Below are 17,061 nucleotides of genomic sequence, written 5' to 3'. Positions count from 1 at the left end.
CCTGTAATCCCAGCTATTTTTGGGGCTGAAGTGGGAGGATTGCTTGAGCACGGGAAGTTGAGGCTGCAGTGAGCCAATATCTCACCACTGCACTCCAGCTTACGTGACAAAGTGAGACGCTGTCAAAAGAAAGGAAGGAATGAAGGGAGGGAGGGAGGGAGGGAGGGAGGAAGGAAGGAAGGAAGGGAAAGAAAGATTGATTCTGGAATAGAAATTAAATTACAGGCTGAGTGCTGTGGCTCACACCTGTAATCCCAACACTTTGGGAAGCTGAGGTGGAAGAATTGCTTAAACTCAGGAATTTGAGACCAGCCTGGGCAACATGGGGAAACCCCGTCTCTACAAAAAAACAAACAATAACAAACGAACAATAAAATTTAGTGGAAGCCAGGGCTCACGCCCTGTCATCACAGCACTTTGGGACACCAAGGCAGGATGATCACCTGAGGTCAGGAGATTGAGATCAGCCTGGACAACATGGAGAAACCCCACCTCTACTAAAAATATGCCGGGTCTGGTGGTGGGCACCTGTAATCCCAGCTGCTTGGGAGGCTGAGATTGCGCTACTGCTCTTCAGCCTGGGTGACAGAGCAAGACCCTGTCTTAAAAAAAAAAAAAAAAAAAAAAAAAAAAGGCAGGACGTGGTGGCTCATGCCTGTAATCCCAGCACTTTGGGAGGCCAAGGAGGGGAGGTCACCTGAGGTCAGGAGCTCCAAGACCAGCCTGGCCAACATAGTGAAACCTGCCTCTACTAAAAACACAAAAAAATTAGCTAGGCGTGGTGGCACGTACCTGTAATCCCAGCTACTAGGGAGGCTGAGGCAGGAGAATCGCTTGAACCCGGGAGGCGGATGTTGCAGTGAGCTGAGATGGCGTCACTGCACTCCAGCCTGGGCGACAGAGTGAGACTCTTTCTCAAAAATCAAAAAACAAAAAACCTAGCGGGCGTGGTGGGTAGCACCTGTAGTCCCAGCTACTTGGGGGACTGAAGTGGAAGCATCACTTGAGCCCAGGAGGTCGAGGCTGCCGTGAGTCAAGACTGCGCTATTGCAGTCCAAGCCTGGTTACAAAATGAGATCCTGTCTCAAAAAAAAAAAAAAAAAAAAAGTGTGAAGTGTATTGACTTTTTTCTAAATTTAAAAAGTTTTGAGGATTAGATGTGAAATACTGGGAATGCTTTAAAATCAATGCAATCACTAATATAACCATTTTAGAAAACTTTTGGCTGTATATGCTAAAAATGCACATAGATATAACCTATGACTCAGCAATTCCGTTTCTAGATATATACACATATTCACCAAAAACCTCATATAAGGGTGTTCACAGCAACATTATTCATAATAGCTTAAGTTGGAGACAACCCAATCACCCACGACTGGTGATATCACCTATCCATCAGAATCTAGGGGGGACACAGAAATTATTTACTTTTTTTTGAAGTTGGACCAATTATTTTATTTTATTTTATTTTTTATTTTTTTGAGATGGAGTCTTGCTCTGTCGCCCAGGTTGGAATGTAATGGCACGATCTTGGCTCACTGCAACCTCTGCCTCCCGGGTTCAAGAGATTCGCCTGCCTCAGCCTTCTGAGTAGCTGGGACTACAGGCGCGTGCTACCATGCCCAGCTAATTTTTTGTATTTTTAGTAGAGACCGTGTTAGCCAGGGTGGTCTCAATCTGCCCACCTCGGCTTCCCACAGTGCTGAGATTACAGGTGTGAGCCACCGCACCCAGCTGGGCCAATTATTTTATAATAAAAAAATTAAGGAAAGGTTTGTTTGAACAGGTATTAGAGAACTAAGTAAAGGGGATACTGAAGTAACCCAGTAATAAGTCAGGAATCAGCACCCATCTCTGGGGCTGGGAAATACAGTTAGCAGTAAGGGTTATCAGACCTTAGAAGCTTAGAGGAGGGAGCTGGGACCCAGATATGTAAAGAGGGAGTACTCCCAGGAGTTGCTGTTATTTCTAGGGGAATATAATGAGGCTGATTTGAGGGGCTCCATGAAACCTGGGACTGGAACCACTGCTGTCCCTGTGATAAAGAGCCCGTGATGACGGTGACCAAAAGGCCAGCAAACAGGAAGGAGCATTTCCCTGCTCCTGTCCCTCTTCTCCAGGCTTCCAGTCTCCCTCTAGTGACCTCAACTGGCAGAATTAATGGCGGAGCACATTGGCAAAGGAGAAATAAGATCACATTTCCTCTATTACAAATGTAGCTTGGCGTGGCTCATCCCAGCACTTTGGGAGGCCTAGGCGGACAGATTACTTGAGGTCAGGAGTTTGAGACAAGCCTGGCCAACATGGTGAAACCCCGTCTCTACTAAAAATACAAAAATTAGCTTGGCGTGGTGGTGCATGCCTGTAATTCCAGCTACTCAGGAGGCTGAGGCAGGAGAATCACTTGAACCCGGGAGGCGGAAGTTGCAGTGAGCCAAGATGTGGCCACTGCACTCCAGCCTGGGCGACAAGAGCAAAACTCTGTCTCAAAAACAAAACAAAACAAAACAAAACAACAAATAAACAAATGTGGCCACAACTCCCCCCTCACAAAGCTGATAATAGAACGGTGGGTTTGGGGCTGAGATAGCAGTTTAATAAATAATGTGAAGATATTTTTAAAATATGGCATATTCATACAACGAAATACTATAAAACAATGAAAAGATTGTACAGACAACACATGGGTGAGGCTCACAAACAAAACGTTGAAAAAAACCAGCCAGATACAAGAGTAATTAGTGTAGGGTTCCATTTCCATAAAATTTAAAAGCAGGCAGCATGAATCTGTGGGGTTAGGAATTAGAACAGAAGCTATCTTGGTAGGGGCTGTGACTGAGGAGAGAGGAGGGGGACTTTTGGGATACTGGTAATATGCAATTGTCTTTTTTTTTTTTTTAGACAGAGTGTCACCCTTATTGCCCAAGCCGGAGTGCAGTGGCGCCATCTCCACTCACTGCAACCTCCACCTCCCGAATTCAAGCAATTCTCCTGCCTCAGCCTCCTGGTAGCTGGGATTACAGATGCGCGCCACTATGCTCAGCTAATTTTTGTATTTTTAGTAGAGATGGGGTTTTGCCATGTTGGCCAGGCTGGTCTCGAACTCCTGACCTCAGGTGATCTGCCCGCCTCGGCCTCCCAGAGTGCTGGGATTACAGATGTGAGCCACCGTGCCCAACCTATTTTTTTTATTCTTAATTTTTTGAGATGGAGTCTTAATCTGTTGCTCAGGCTGGAGTGCAGTGGCACCATCTCGGCTCACCACAACCTCCGCCTCCCGGTTCAAGTGATTCTCCTGCCTCAGCCTGCTGAGTAGTTGGGATTACAGGTGCCTGCCACCACGCCTGTCTAATTTTTGTATTTTTAGTAGAGACGGGGTTTTGCCATGTTGGCCAGGCTGGTCTCGAACTTCTGACCTCAAGTGATCTGCCTGCCTGGGCCTCACCAAAGTGCTGGCGGAGGCAGAGTTTGCAGTGAGCCGAGATGGTGCCACTACACTCCAGCCTGGGCAACAGAGGGTCTCAAAATTAAAAAAAAATTAAAAAAAAATTTTTACATTGAATCTCTTTCATTAGTTACAATAAAATGGAAAGCAAATTCTTTTTTTTTTTTTTTTTTTTTTAAAGACAGAGTCTCACTCTGTCTCCTAGACTGGAGAGCAGTGGCACGATCTCGGCTCACTGCAAGCTCCGCCTCCGGGGTTCATGCCATTCTCCTGCCTCAGCCTCTCTAGTAGCTGGGACTACAGGCGCCTGCCACCACGCCCGGCTAATTTTTTGTATTTTTAGTAGAGACGGGGTTTCACCGTGTTAGCCAGGATGGTTTCAATCTTCTGACCTCGTGATCCACCCGTCTTGGCCTCCCAAAGTGCTGGGATTACAGGCATGAGCCACCGTGCCTGGCCGGAAAGCAAATTCTTATACTCAGAGAGCTTAAGCATTTGAGAAATGAGTATTATATCATAGCTATATCCATGTTCTAAGACTTGGAAGAAATGGAGCCCAGGGTGTTAAACTTAGCACTGATTATGGCCAGATCTTCTAATCTATTTGATTATGTGCTGGCATATTAGACAATATTCTAAATTTTAATACAGCCCCAGGTAAATTTTTAGGCATCATTTTTGAACTGGCTTATGTAAGAGTCTCCTATACTATTTTAGTTATAACAAACTTGTCACTATTGGTGATTTTCTCTAGACAATCCAGTCCCTGTTCCTTTTTCTTTTGTCTGAATGTTGAACTGAAAATTCCCTTTGATATCTACTGCTTAAATAAATAGCAGAATAAGAGCCTCTAAGGATTCTCCCTTGAAATCAGAGGCATTTAAAGAAAAGAAGGAATGACCCCTTGTGGTGATTTTAAAATATGTCCAGCATTCTTTGATAATACTCCCTTCCAGAAAGGGACTTAATTCCCCTCCTTTAAGCATGTGCTGTACTTATTTCTGATGATTAGAATGTGGCAGAAATGATGGATTGTGACTTCTGAGGGTAGGTCATAAAAGGCATTGAAGTTTCTCCCTTGTTATCTCTTGGATCATTCACTCTGGGGGAAGCCAGCCACTCAAGCAGTCCTATGAAGGGGTCCACGCAGTGAGGAAATGAGGCCTCTGCAACAGCTATGCAAGTGAATTATCTTGGTAACAGGTCTTTCGGCCTCTGTCAAGCCTTCAGATGACTGCAGCCTCAAGTGACATCTTGACTCACCAGCTAAACTGCCCCCAAATTGCTGGGCCACAAAAACTGTGAGTTATGAAATGTTTATTTTTTTAAGCTACTAAATTTGGGAGAAATTTGTTATACAGCAATAGATAAATAACACATTGCTTAACATGGCACATATATATGATCAGCTAGTATTTATTGAATGCTTAGATACTTCTCTAAGTGTTGCATGTGAACTAAGTCATTTAATCCTCCAAACAGACATGCTTAGGTACTTCTCCAAGTATTTTATGGGAACTAACTCATTAAATCCTCACAACAAATTTATAGGGTAGGTAATATTACTATCTACATTTTGCAGATCAGGCAATTAAGGCACAGAGAGACTAACTTGCTCAAGCTGACCCAGGTAAATAATGGCAGAACTAGCCCTTGAACTCTGGCAGTCTGGCTTTGCCACTCTCTTCTATGTTACACTATTATGATGGTGCTATTGCCACTGAGAAGTACACTATAGTGAAACAACAAAAGACAGGTTTAAGCTTCATAATTGAATGGGCAGATTAGATATAAATAAACTTTAAAGAATTTAAAAGCCTTGGAGGTGCTTTTAAAAGGAGGCTTGGGCCAGCCTGGCCAACATGGTGAAAGCCTAAAATTTTAGTCTCTACTAAAAATACAAAAATTAGCTAGGCGTGGTGGCATATGCCTGTAATCCCAGCTACTCGGGAGGCTGAGGCTGGAGAATCACTTGAACCTGGGAGGCGGAGGTTCCAGGGAGCTGAGATTGCGCCATTGCCCTCCAGCCTGAGCTTCAAGAGCGAAACGCCGTCTCAAAAAAAAAAAAAGGAGGCTGGGTTTTCATCCATTAAAGGCCCCAAGATGGGTGATATGACTTCCCGTCTTTTTCCAATTCTATGACATATTAAATATACCTTCTAAGATGCAACATGATTTAGTGACTCCACTGGGAAATATTATAATCCAATTGCTTTTACAACATTCTTTTCATTTTCTATTACATTTGGGAAAAATTAATATTATGTGGACATTTTGAGTTTCATTGTAACAGATTGGGGAAAAATACGTATGTACTGCCTTTTTCACTTATTTTGGACTGCTATGGAGACCAAAATATATCCAGTTTTATAAATATTTAATACTTCCGCTTATTAATTATAATATTTACATAACTAATTTCATTTATGCAATAATAAATATGGTCGAATAAAAAAGTTTAAACCATCCTCATTACATTATTTATCTTAAAAATTCCTTTAAAACCGGTTGGGCGCGGTGGTTCACACCTGTAATCCCAGCACTTCAGGAGGCTGAGGTGGGTGGGTCACTTGAGGTCAGGAGTTCAAGACCAGCCTGGCCAACATGGTGAAACCTCATCTCTACTAAAAATACAAAAAAAAATTAGCAGGGCATGGTGGTAGGTGCCTGTAATCCCAGCTACTCGGAAGGCTGAGGCAGGAGAATCTCTTGAACCCATGAGGCGGAGGTTGTAGTGAGCTCATATGGTGCCACTGTACTCCAGCCTGGGTGATAGAGTGAGACTCAGTCTCCAAAAAAAAAAAAAATTACTTTAAAATGTCACTCTAGGCCAGGTGTGGTGGCTCATGACTGTAATCCCAGCACTTTGGGAGGCTGAGGCAGGTAGAAAACAAGGTGAGGAGTTCGAGACCAGCCTCGCCAATATGGTGAAACCCTGTCTCTAATAAAAATACAAAAATTACCCGGGCATGGTGGCGTGTGCCTATAGTCCCTGCTACTCAGGAGGCTGAGGCAGGAGAATTGTTTGAACCTGGGAGGCGGAGGTTGCAGTGAGGCGAGATCATGCCACTGCACTCCAGCCTGGGCATCAAAATGAGACTCCATCTCAAAAAAAAAAAAAAAAAGAAAGTCACTCTAGGCGGCCGGATGTGGTGGCTCATGCCTGTAATCCCAGCACTTTGGTAGGTAGGCCAAGGCGGGTGGATCACGATGTCAAAAGATCGAGACCATCCTGGCCAACATGGTGAAACCACGTCTCCACTAAAAATACAAAAATTAGCTGGGTGTGGTGGCGTGCACCTGTAGTCCCAGCTACTCGGGAAGCTGAGGCAGGAGAATTGCTTGTAACCAGGAGGCGGAAGTTGTAGTGAGCTGAGATCACGCCATTGCACTCCAGCCTGGGCAACAAGAAGGAAACTCCATCTCAAAAAAACAAAATAAGTAAAAACAATAATAAAAAAAAGCATCCACTAAAAATAAAAATAAAAAAATAAAATGTCACTCTGTATTGTGATGCATTTCTGAAGAAATACTTAATTTCAAAGTCAACAGAGACTAGGTTTATAATTCTCTTCCTTCCTTTCCTTCCCTTCCTTCCTTCCTCCCTTCCTTCTTCTCTCCCTCTCTTTCTCTCTCTCTCTTTCTCTTTCTCTCTTTCTTTCTTTCTCTCTCTCTTTCTCTTTCTCTTTCTTTCTCTCTCTCCCTTTCCTCTCCTCTCCTCCTCCTCTTCCTTCTCCCCCTCCCCTCCCCCTCCCCCTCCTCTCCCCCTCCTCTCCCCCCTCCTCTCCCCCTCCTCTCCCCCCTCCTCTCCCCTGCCCCTCCCCTCCCCCCCCTTCTTCCTCCTCCTCCTCCTCCTCTTTTTCTTCTTCTTCTCTCTCTCTCTCTCTCTCTCTCCCCCTTTCTTTCAAGACGGAGTGTCGCTCTGTCGCCCAGGCTGAAGTGCAGTGGCGCAATCTCAGCTCACTGCAAGCTCTGCCTCCCAGGTTCACACCATTCTCCTGCCTCAGCCTTCCAAGTAGCTGGGACTACAGGCACCTGCCACCACACCCAGCTAATTTTTTGTATTTTTAGTAGAGATGAGATTTCGCCGTGTTAGCCAGGATGTTCTCTATCTCCTGACCTCGTGATCTGCCTGCCTCGGCCTCCCAAAGTGCTGGGATTACAGGCATGAGCCACCATGCCTGGCTATCATTTATCATTTATCTTTTTAAGATGTATGGTCTCATTGCTCAGGCTGGACTCAACTACTGGAGTCAAACTACTGGACTGAAGCTGACAGGACAGGTGAGCGTCTCTGTGCCCCACTTACCATTCTTTCTAAAAGCTACTAGCCGGGCGCAGTGGCTCACACCTGTAACCCCAGCACTTTGAGAGGTCGAGGCAGGCAGATCACCTGAGGTCTGGAGTTCGAGACCAGCCTGTCCAACACGGAGAAACCCCGTCTCTACTAAAAATACATAATTAGCCAGGTGTGGTGGCACATGCCTGTAATCCCAGCTACTTGGAATGCTGAGGCAGGAGAATCGCTTGAACCTGGGAGGCGGAGGTTGCGTTGAGCCGAGATCATGTTATTGCACTCCAGCCTGAGCAACAAGAATGAAACTGTGTCTCAAAAAAAAATTTTAAAAAAGCATCACTATAGTATGTGTAAAGCTAATTGATAATTAATTTGGTATACTTTAATTCAATAAAATCAAAGCAATTTATAAATATCTGGTTTGCAAAGATAGTTTTCTTCTAATTTATAGAAGTAAAAAGGACTGGCAAGATAGCTGTAAGTTCTTTTTTTTTTTTTTTTTATGAGACAGAGTCTTGCTCTGTTGCCCAGGCTGGAATGTGCAGTGGCGCAATCTTGGCTTACTGCAACTTCTGCCTCCCAGGTTCAAGGAATTCTCCCACCTCAGCCTCCTGAGTGGCTGGGATTACAGGGGTGCACAACCACACCCTGCTAATTTTTGTATTTTTAGTAGAGACGGGGTTTCACCATGTTGTCCAGGCTGATCTGGAACTCCTGACCTCAGGTGATTCGCCCGCCTCGGCCTCCCAAAGTGCTGGGATTACAGGCGTGAGCCACTGTGCCCAGCCAGCTTTAAGTTCTTTAATTCAGTGTTACTTTCTCGGTGAGGCCTTCTTGAACCATACTCCTAACAGGTTGTTGATTTTTTTTGCTTTCAGTTTTTTTTTAAATTTATTTTTTAGTTGATAGAGGTGGGGGGGGTCTCACTATGTTCCCCAGGCTAGTCTTGAACTCTTGGGCTCAAGCAATCCTCTTGCTTTTTGGACTTTCAAAATGTGCCGCCACGCCCAGCTAATTTTTGTATTTTTAGTAGAGATGGGGTTTCACCTTGTTGGCCAGGATGGTCGGTCTCGATCTCCCAATCTCATGTCCTGCCCACCTTGGCCTCCCAAAGTGCTGGGATTACAGGCATAAGCCACCGCGCCGGATTGTTTTGTTTTGTTTTTAAATAAAAATGATCACCATCTAGTAAACATAATATATATTTCGCATATTTATGTTGTTGATTTTCTGTTTTCTGGCAGTAGAATGTAAGCTCCATGAGGGCAGGGACATTTTTGTGTGCTTTGTTCACTGCTATAGAATCAGTGTCTAGAATAATGCTTGCTACATAATAGGTATTTGATAAGTATTTGTTGAAAATTGAATGCAAAAATCCAACAAACAGATTGGCAATGTATCTCCCAACTGTTGTTAAGAATGACTATTATTGGAGATTTATCTTATTTGATTATCGAACTGACCTATGAGGACTAGTATTAGTATATGTTGTTATCACTTTCCAGATGTTGTAATTAAGTAACTTGCCCAAGGTCATGCAGAAATTAAGTAGCAGAAATGGTTTTAATGTTAGGCTAAGTGAAAGACTCTGGCCACAAATTGGCCGGGCGCGTGGCTCACGCCTGTAATCCTAGCACTTTGGGAGGCCGAGGCGGGCGGATCATGAGGTGAGGAGTTTGAGACCCTCCTGGCCAATATGGTGAAACCCCATCTCTACTAAAAATACAAAAATTAGCTGGGCGTGGTGGTACGCGCCTGTAGTCGCAACTACCTGGGAGGCTGAGGCAGGAGAATCGCCTGAACCCGGGAGGCGGAGGTTGCAGTGAGCCGAGATCATGCCACTGCACTCCAGCCTGGGCGACAGAACGAGGCTCCGTCTCAAAAAAAAAAAGAAAGACTCTGGCCACAAAAGGCCACATATTGTATGATTCCATTTACATGAACTGTCCAGAACAGGCAAGCCTATAGAGACAGGAAGTACATTAGTGGCTGCCTAGGCCTAGTGCAGGGGAAAGTTGGAGGAAATGGGGAGTGTCTGCTAATCTGTATGGAGTTCTTTTTGGGGGGAACAATTTTTTTTTTTTTTTTTGAGACAGTGTCTTGCTCTATTGCTCAGGTTGGAGTGCAGCAGCGCGATCATAGTTCACTATAACCTCCCTAACCTTGAACTCCTGGGCTCAAGTGATCCTCCTACTTTAGCCTCCCAAAGTGCTGGAATTATACATGAGAGCCACCACATCTGGCGCAGAAATGTTTTAAAATTAGATTGTGGTAGTGGTTGCACAACGCTGTGAACATGCTAAAAACCATTGAATTCTATATTTTAAAATGGCTGAATTGTATATATGTGAGTTATATCTCAATAAAGCCTTTTTAAAAATAATAAAAAGGCTGAATGTGGTGGCTCATGTCCAGAGTGAGACCCTGTCCTCTGAAAACAACAAAAAAATAGTGACAGTAATTTTTGTCAATATTGATACCAAAAACAAAAAACAAGCCAGAAACAAAGAAAGAAAGAAAAAAGGCAGAGGAGCAGGAGGGGACAAAAAAAAAAAACAAAACAAAAAAAAAACCAGAGAGAGAAAAAAAAGCTCCTCCTTATGCCGTGGTGCACGCCTTTAATCCCAGCAGTTTGGGAGGCCGAGGTGGGCGGATCACTGGAGGTCAGGAGTTTGAGACCAGCCTGGCCAACATGGTGAAACCCCATCTCCACTAAAAATACAAAAATTAGGCCGGACGCAGTGGCTCAAGCCTACAATCCCAACACTTTGGGAAGCCGAGGCAGGCAGATCACTTGAGGTCAGGAGTTTGAGACCAGCCCGGCCAACATGGTGAAACCTAGTCTCTACTAAAAATACAAAAAAATTAGCCAGGAGTGGTGGCGGGTGCCTGTAATCCCAGCTACTCGGGAGGCTGAGGCAGGAGAATCACTTGAACCTGGAAGGCGGAGGTTGCGTTAGGCCAAGATCACGCCACTGCACTCCAGCCTGGGCAACAGAGCGAGACTTCCCTGCCCCCCGCCGCCAAAAAAAAAAAAAAAAAAAAAAACAAAAATTAGCCGGGTGTGGTGGTGCATGCCTGTAGTCCCAGCTACTTGGGAGGCTGAGGCAGGAGAATTGTTTGAACCTGGGAGGCGGAGGTTGCAATGAGCGGAGATCACACCACTGCACTACAGCCTGGGTGACGGAGCAAGACCCTCTCTCAAAAAAAAAAGAAAAAAAGAATATCACTTAAGTCTGGGTATAGTGGTTCACATCTGTAATCCCAGCACTTAGGGAGGCAGAGGCAGGTGGATCACTTGAGGCCAAGAGTTTGAGACCAGCCTGGCCAACATGGTGAAAACTCGTGTCTACTAAAAATACAAATGGGGTGCGTCTGTAGTCCCAGCTACTTGGGAGGCTGAGGTGGGAAAATCACTCGAACCCGGGAGGTGGAGGTTACAGTGAGCTGAGATCACACCACTGCACTCCAGCCCGGGCAACAGAGCAAGATGCCCATCTCAAAAAAAAAAAAAAAAAAAGAAAAGAAAAAAGAATGTGTCACTTAACATAGATGGAATGATAGGATTATAAAATCACTGTTCTACAACCAGTGTGGTAATATTTGATTTAGGCAAGAATCATCAATGGATGCCAACCCATTGAGATATTGTCAGGGAAGAGATATTCACACAGTTTCAAAGTATCACCCCACACAAGTAACTTTGTTGTTTTGTTTTGAAGTGAAATTCACATTAGATGAAAGAAACCACTTTAAAGAGAACAATTCAGTGGCTTTTAGTCTATTAGCAATGTTGTGCCACCACCACCTCTATCTAGCACCAAAACATTTTCATCACACCAAAATAAAACTTGGTACCCATTAAGCAGTTGCTCCCTCCTTCTCCCACCCCTCAACTCCTGGCAACCACCAATCGGCTTTCTGTAGATTTGCCTATTCTGGATATCTCATATAAATGGAATCATACAATATGTGACATTTTGTGTCTGGCTGCTTTTATTTGGCATAATGTTTTTGATGTTCATCCACATTGTAGCATGTGTCAGTACTAAATTCTTTTTATGGCCAAAAAAATATTCCAGTGTATGTATATACCACAATTTGTTTATCCATTCATTTATAGATGACCATTTAGGTTTTTTCCACCTTTTGGCTGTGATAGTGCTGCTATGAACACTCATGTACAAAGATTTGTTTGAGTATCTGTTTTCAGTCCTTGTGCATATATACCTAGGAGTGGAATTGCTGTTAATTCTATAATTAGCTTTCTGAGAAGCCAACAGACTGTTTCCATAATAACTGCACCATTTTACATTCCCACCAGAAATGTAGGAGGGTTTCAATGTTTCCAACATATGAGGGTTCTAAAATCCCCACCAACACTTTTTTTCCATTAACATTTTTTTTTGAGATGGGGTCTTACTCTATTGCCCAGGCTGGAGTGCAGTGGTGCAATCATAGTTCACTGCAGCCACCAACTCCTGGACTCAGATGATCCTCCAGCCTCAGCCTCCCAAAATGCTGAGATTACTCTTGTGAGACATCACGTTTGGCCTTATTTTCCATTACAAAAATTTTTAGCCGGGCGCAGTGGCTCATGCCTGTAATCCCAGCACTTTGGGAAGCCAAGGAAGGGGGATCACCTGAGGTCGGGAGTTTGATACCATCCTGACCAACATGGAGAAACCCCATCTCTACTAAAAATACAAAATTAGCCAGGCGTGGTAGTGCATGCCTGTAATCCCAGCTACTCGGAGGGTTGAGGCAGGAGAATCGCTTGAACCTGGGAGGCAGAGGTTGCGGTGAGCTGAGATCGTGCCATTGCACTCCAGCCTGGGCAACAAGAGCGAAATTCCATCTCAAAAAAAAAAATAAAATAAAAATAAATAAATAAATAAATAAATTTTATAGTCATCCTAGTAGATGTGAAGTAGTAGCTCATTATAGTTTTGCTTTGTATTTTCCTAACAACTAATGATGTTAATTCTCTTGTCACATGCTAGTTTGGTCATTTGTATGTCTTTGGAGAAATGTCCTTTCAAATCCTTTGCTCATTTTTCATACAGACTTCTTAAATACAGAGGGAAAAGGTACCTGTATCTTGGAGAAATAATTAACTGTAACATCACCAGTAATGGAACAAACTGACATCATATTTTGATGCACTAAGATGAATACAACATCATCTATAGTATACCCAACAAAATTAACTTGAATCTAATCATAGGGAAACAGACAAATCCAAAACAAGGAACATTCTGCAAAATGGTGGAAGTGGATTCTTCAAAAAAGTCAATATTATAAACAACAAAACAAAACAAAACAAAAAAAGGCTGGGTGCCGAGGCTCAGGCCTGTAATCCTAGCACTTTGGGAGGCTGAGGTGGGTGGATGACCCGAGGTCAGGAGTTCGAGACCAGCCTGGCCAATAGGGTGAAACCCTGTCTCTACTTAAAAAAAAAAAAAAAAAAAAATACAAAAATTAACTAGATGTGGTGGTGTATGCCTGTAATCCCAGCTACTCGGGAGACTGAGGCAGGAGAATGGCTTGGACCCGGGAGGCTGAGGTTGCAGTGAGCTGAGATTGCGCCACTGCACTCCAGCCTGGGTGATAGAGTGAGACTCCATTTCAAAATAAATAAATAAATACATAGAAAGAAAGAAAGAAAACCAAAACACAAAACCAAGAATGATTCTAGACTAAAGGTGTTTAAAAAGACATGACAATTAAATGCAATGGATGATCCTTAATGGTAGACTAACTGGGAAAAAAAGAAAATCAGCTACAAGGGATATTACTGGGATATTTTGCAAAATTGAATATATATGGCGTGTATGTTACAGATGATTACATTGTATTAGTATGAGAGTTTCTTGGAGTGATCATGGAATTCTGATTATGTGGGAGATTATCTTTATTCTTGGTAGATATGTACTGAAATATTTAGGGATAAAGGGTAACAGTGTCTACAAAAACTCAAATGATTCAGCAAAATAAACCATACACACAGACACATGGATAGCAAATGTGGCAGAATGTTAAAAATTGGTGAATATGGGTTAATTTGGCTGTTAATTATATTTTCCTTGTAACTTTTCTATAGGGTTTGATATTTTTGAATATAAAAAGTTAAGGGCTCTTCAAAATCCAAGCAGCGTTTCCCGTTCTGTCTGATTTATCATCCTTAGAGTAAGCCACTTTGTCAGTTAAAGATACAGTTGTGTGACCAATTAGGGAGTTAATAGTCAGAATGCGTATCTTTCAAAAACTATTGTAATTATTTACATAAATAAGAGAACATTGCAGTTATCTTTTTGTGCCACTATCAACTTGATTCACATCTTTTGTAGGCAGCCTGATAAGGTGGAGTTTGTTGACGGCCAGGCCTGAATTTCGATCCTGGCTGGTTAAACGGTTTAACCTCGTTGGGACTCAGTTTCCTCATTGTAGGATGCAGAAAATAACTACTTTGTGTGATTGTTGTTTTGAATTGTTATACACCTGGTGTTTACGGAACCGGGTTTCAATTCATGTGCAAAACCTTTGTCCTACTTTGAATGCTATCTGTATCTTTTCCTTCATTAAACTCATGCAATCCTGGAGGGCACGTAGAGGTGGGAGAGAAAATGACTTCTCCAAGGTCACACCACTAATCGCGGACCCAGGTTTCCCAGCTTTTGGTCGTGTGCCCTTTCCACGCCTGCCGGAGAGGAGGAAGCGGCGCTCATGGGGATGCAAGGATGTAGAGGAGCAAAGGGAGAGAAGAGGCCGCGGGAAGAGAGGTGGTGCGAGACCCGCGGAGGCGCCGGCCAAGGAAGGGCGCATGGAGCAGCGGGCGGCGCGACCGGCCGGGGTGCGGAGGGGAGAGGCCGCGGCGGGGAGGGAGGGTCCCGCGGGTCCGGTGCCCGGGAGAGGCGGGCGGCCTGGGCCAGCCGCAGGAGCGCAGGAGGCGGAGGCCCGAGCCGCGGGCTGGGGTGGGGGAGGCCGAGGGCCAGCGCGGCCATGGGCTGCGGCCACTTCTGCACAGGTGGGTGGGGCGGGGGCGCGGGGCGCTGGGCGCGCGGCGCGGGGGTCCCGACCCCCGGGGCCGGCGGGTGGGGGCGGGGAGGGGGCGGGGCCGGACGGGGGCGGGTCTTGCTGGGTCCCTGCTGGAGCGGCGGCGGCGGCGGCGCAGGCGCGGTTCTCGTCTCCTCCCGGCCGGCGGAGCGAGTGGAGGCTGCAGCCCAGCTCGTCTCGGCGCCCGCGTCGCCGCCGCGAAGCCCCCCGCCCCGCTTCCGCCGCGTCGGAATGAGCTCCCGGAAAGGTGAGTGGCCTGCGGCGCGCCCTCTCCCCGCCACGCGGCCGGCCCGGGCGGGCGGCCCGACCGTTAATGTGTGTCTTCTCTTCCCCCAGTGCTGGCCATTCAGGCCCGAAAGCGGAGGCCGAAAAGAGAGAAACATCCGAAAAAGTGAGTCCACGCTGCGCCTGTCCCCGTTCCCCACCCCCGCCACGTCGGGGGCGCCCGCGGCCGCGCAGGGGAAAGTTGTCCGGGTCCCCAGGCCGGCGGGCGGGCTGGTCCCCCGGGACGCTGGCGCTCGGCTCCTGCGCCCGGCGGGCGGCCCGGGGGGAGGGGCGGCGGCGGGGGAGGGGCGCGCGGGCCGCGGCCAGTTCCCGAGCATCACGGAGCCTCGACCCCGCGCCCTCCCACCCCGGGTCGCCACCGGCCGGCGGGCGGGAGGCCGGCGAGAAGGCGCCGGGCAGGGCGTGCGCACCCGTCCCTTGCCCGCGAGCTGGCCCGGGGGTCGCGGCCCTTTCCGGGAGGGGCCCCGGCGTCCGCCGCTGGGCTCCGGCCCGCCTGGTGCGGGAGTGCAGCGGCTGCGATGCTCCCACCTGAGCCGCGGGCCGAGGAGGCGGAGGGGCCGAGTGTGCGCGAGGGCGTGTGTTTCGCCTCCCCTTCCTCCCCGGCCCCCGCCTGTCGGCCTTTCTGCTGAGAACCGAAGCTGGTTGTCAAGTGGTTTGCCTCGGGCGTGTTCCTGGCGCGAGTTCAGCCCCGAGACCTGTGCGTTTCGGCTCTCGGGTTTGGATTCGAAACTTTCCGCTCGGGTTGAGCGTGACTTGGGTGCGCTGCGGGCGCCGGGGTCGCGGGCTGCGCAGGGCGGTGGGCGTGTGCGCGGGAGCCGGGCGGAGTGGAAAACGCGCCCGTGGCGGCCACCTCCAGCCTGGCCGCTCACCCGAGCCGGGGGGCCGCTGCCCAAGAACCCTTTCCTGGAGAGCTGCTCCGAGACCGCACAGCGCCGCCGCGTCTTCTCCTTTTCCACTCTTCTCTTCTAATTTTTTTGATTTACCAGCGCTCGACATCGTTATCTCTTCCTCTAGATTAATTGCTTCGCTCTTTTGAGCAATAATACTCTGTGTGGCATCTTTGGTACTATGGGGAACGAGAGTCCAGCATCATCTTTAATAAAATCCAGAAACATTTTTGGTTGTTTGTTTCCTTTGAGGGGGTACCTCGCAGCATGCTCAGACTTTTTTCCCCTTCTCGTTGGCCTTGGTCCTTCAGTTTCACAAAATGTGGATAGTGACTTAAAAATACCTTAAAAAAAAAAAAAAGAAAAAACCATTAGAGTAAGGGGAAAGCACTTCCTAAAGACTTGAAGAACTAATTGGTCGGTAAAAATTGGTTATTGAATTCATAAGTTGTTAAAATGGACTGAATTTTTGGTAGTTTTGGATGCTTTAAAAAAAATTAGTGCTAGCTTTCAAGTGAATTACAACCTTAAATTTGAGATTTCCTTTGGTGAACCATGGAAGTTTACCCAGTGGTAAGGAGAACTGTAATGTTTAGGATTCTGAATAAGTACTGGGTTTTAATCACAGCTCTTAATTCAAAGCATTGATTTAATTCCACGTAGTCTGTTATATTCAGAAACATAAAAAGAAATGGAAAAAGTATGACCCCAGTGTCGGAGATGGCTATGTGTGCATGTATATACAAGTAGACACGTATATGTGTATGCTACCTATACGTACATGTGGAAAAACAGTTCTAATTAAGTCAGTATGTGTCTTGTATTTGCATATATTAGGGTATGATTTTCCTAATGGTCGAGGGCCTTTTTGGTGGGCCGCAGTTTGGATTTATGTGGTATGTTTATGAAGACTTAGTGAATAGCCACAGTACTCAGCTTTTACTCTCACAGATTAATCTGCCAGTTTCTCCCACTGTGTATTGTGTACATGTGATAGAATTTGAGGGGGAAAATAACATACCAGCTAATGATGAAATGAACTGGCTCTAGTCTGTAAGGTAACGGAACCAGCCCAATTATATAACTGA

At 46.0% G+C, this 17,061-nt stretch overlaps 1 protein-coding gene across 17 annotated transcripts in view; it reads left to right on the top strand.

The window, feature by feature from the left end:
- The first annotated feature begins 4,528 nt into the window (after positions 1–4,528).
- SRPK2 (SRSF protein kinase 2) overlaps positions 4,529–17,061 on the top strand; it is a 292,635-nt gene continuing 280,102 nt past the window's right edge. For 5 of the 17 annotated variants that reach the window (XM_054495293.1, XM_054495306.1, XM_063668421.1 and 2 more), the window contains exons 1-2: positions 14,417–14,598; positions 15,138–15,192. In XM_054495293.1, coding sequence (XP_054351268.1) covers positions 14,472–14,598; positions 15,138–15,192 — 182 coding nt within the window. In that variant the 5' untranslated portion in view covers positions 14,417–14,471. Of the gene's footprint in view, positions 4,750–14,416; positions 14,599–14,864; positions 15,049–15,137; positions 15,193–17,061 lie in introns of those variants that run through there. The other 12 variants (XR_008503676.2, XM_054495302.1, XM_054495297.1 and 9 more) reach the window with 6 other exon arrangements.

Source organism: Pongo pygmaeus, chromosome 6 (genome assembly GCF_028885625.2).
Source record: "Pongo pygmaeus isolate AG05252 chromosome 6, NHGRI_mPonPyg2-v2.0_pri, whole genome shotgun sequence".
NCBI classification, from domain to species: Eukaryota; Metazoa; Chordata; class Mammalia; order Primates; family Hominidae; genus Pongo; species Pongo pygmaeus.
Note: the sequence above shows the minus strand (reverse complement) of the source record. Positions and strands in the feature narration are given on the sequence as shown.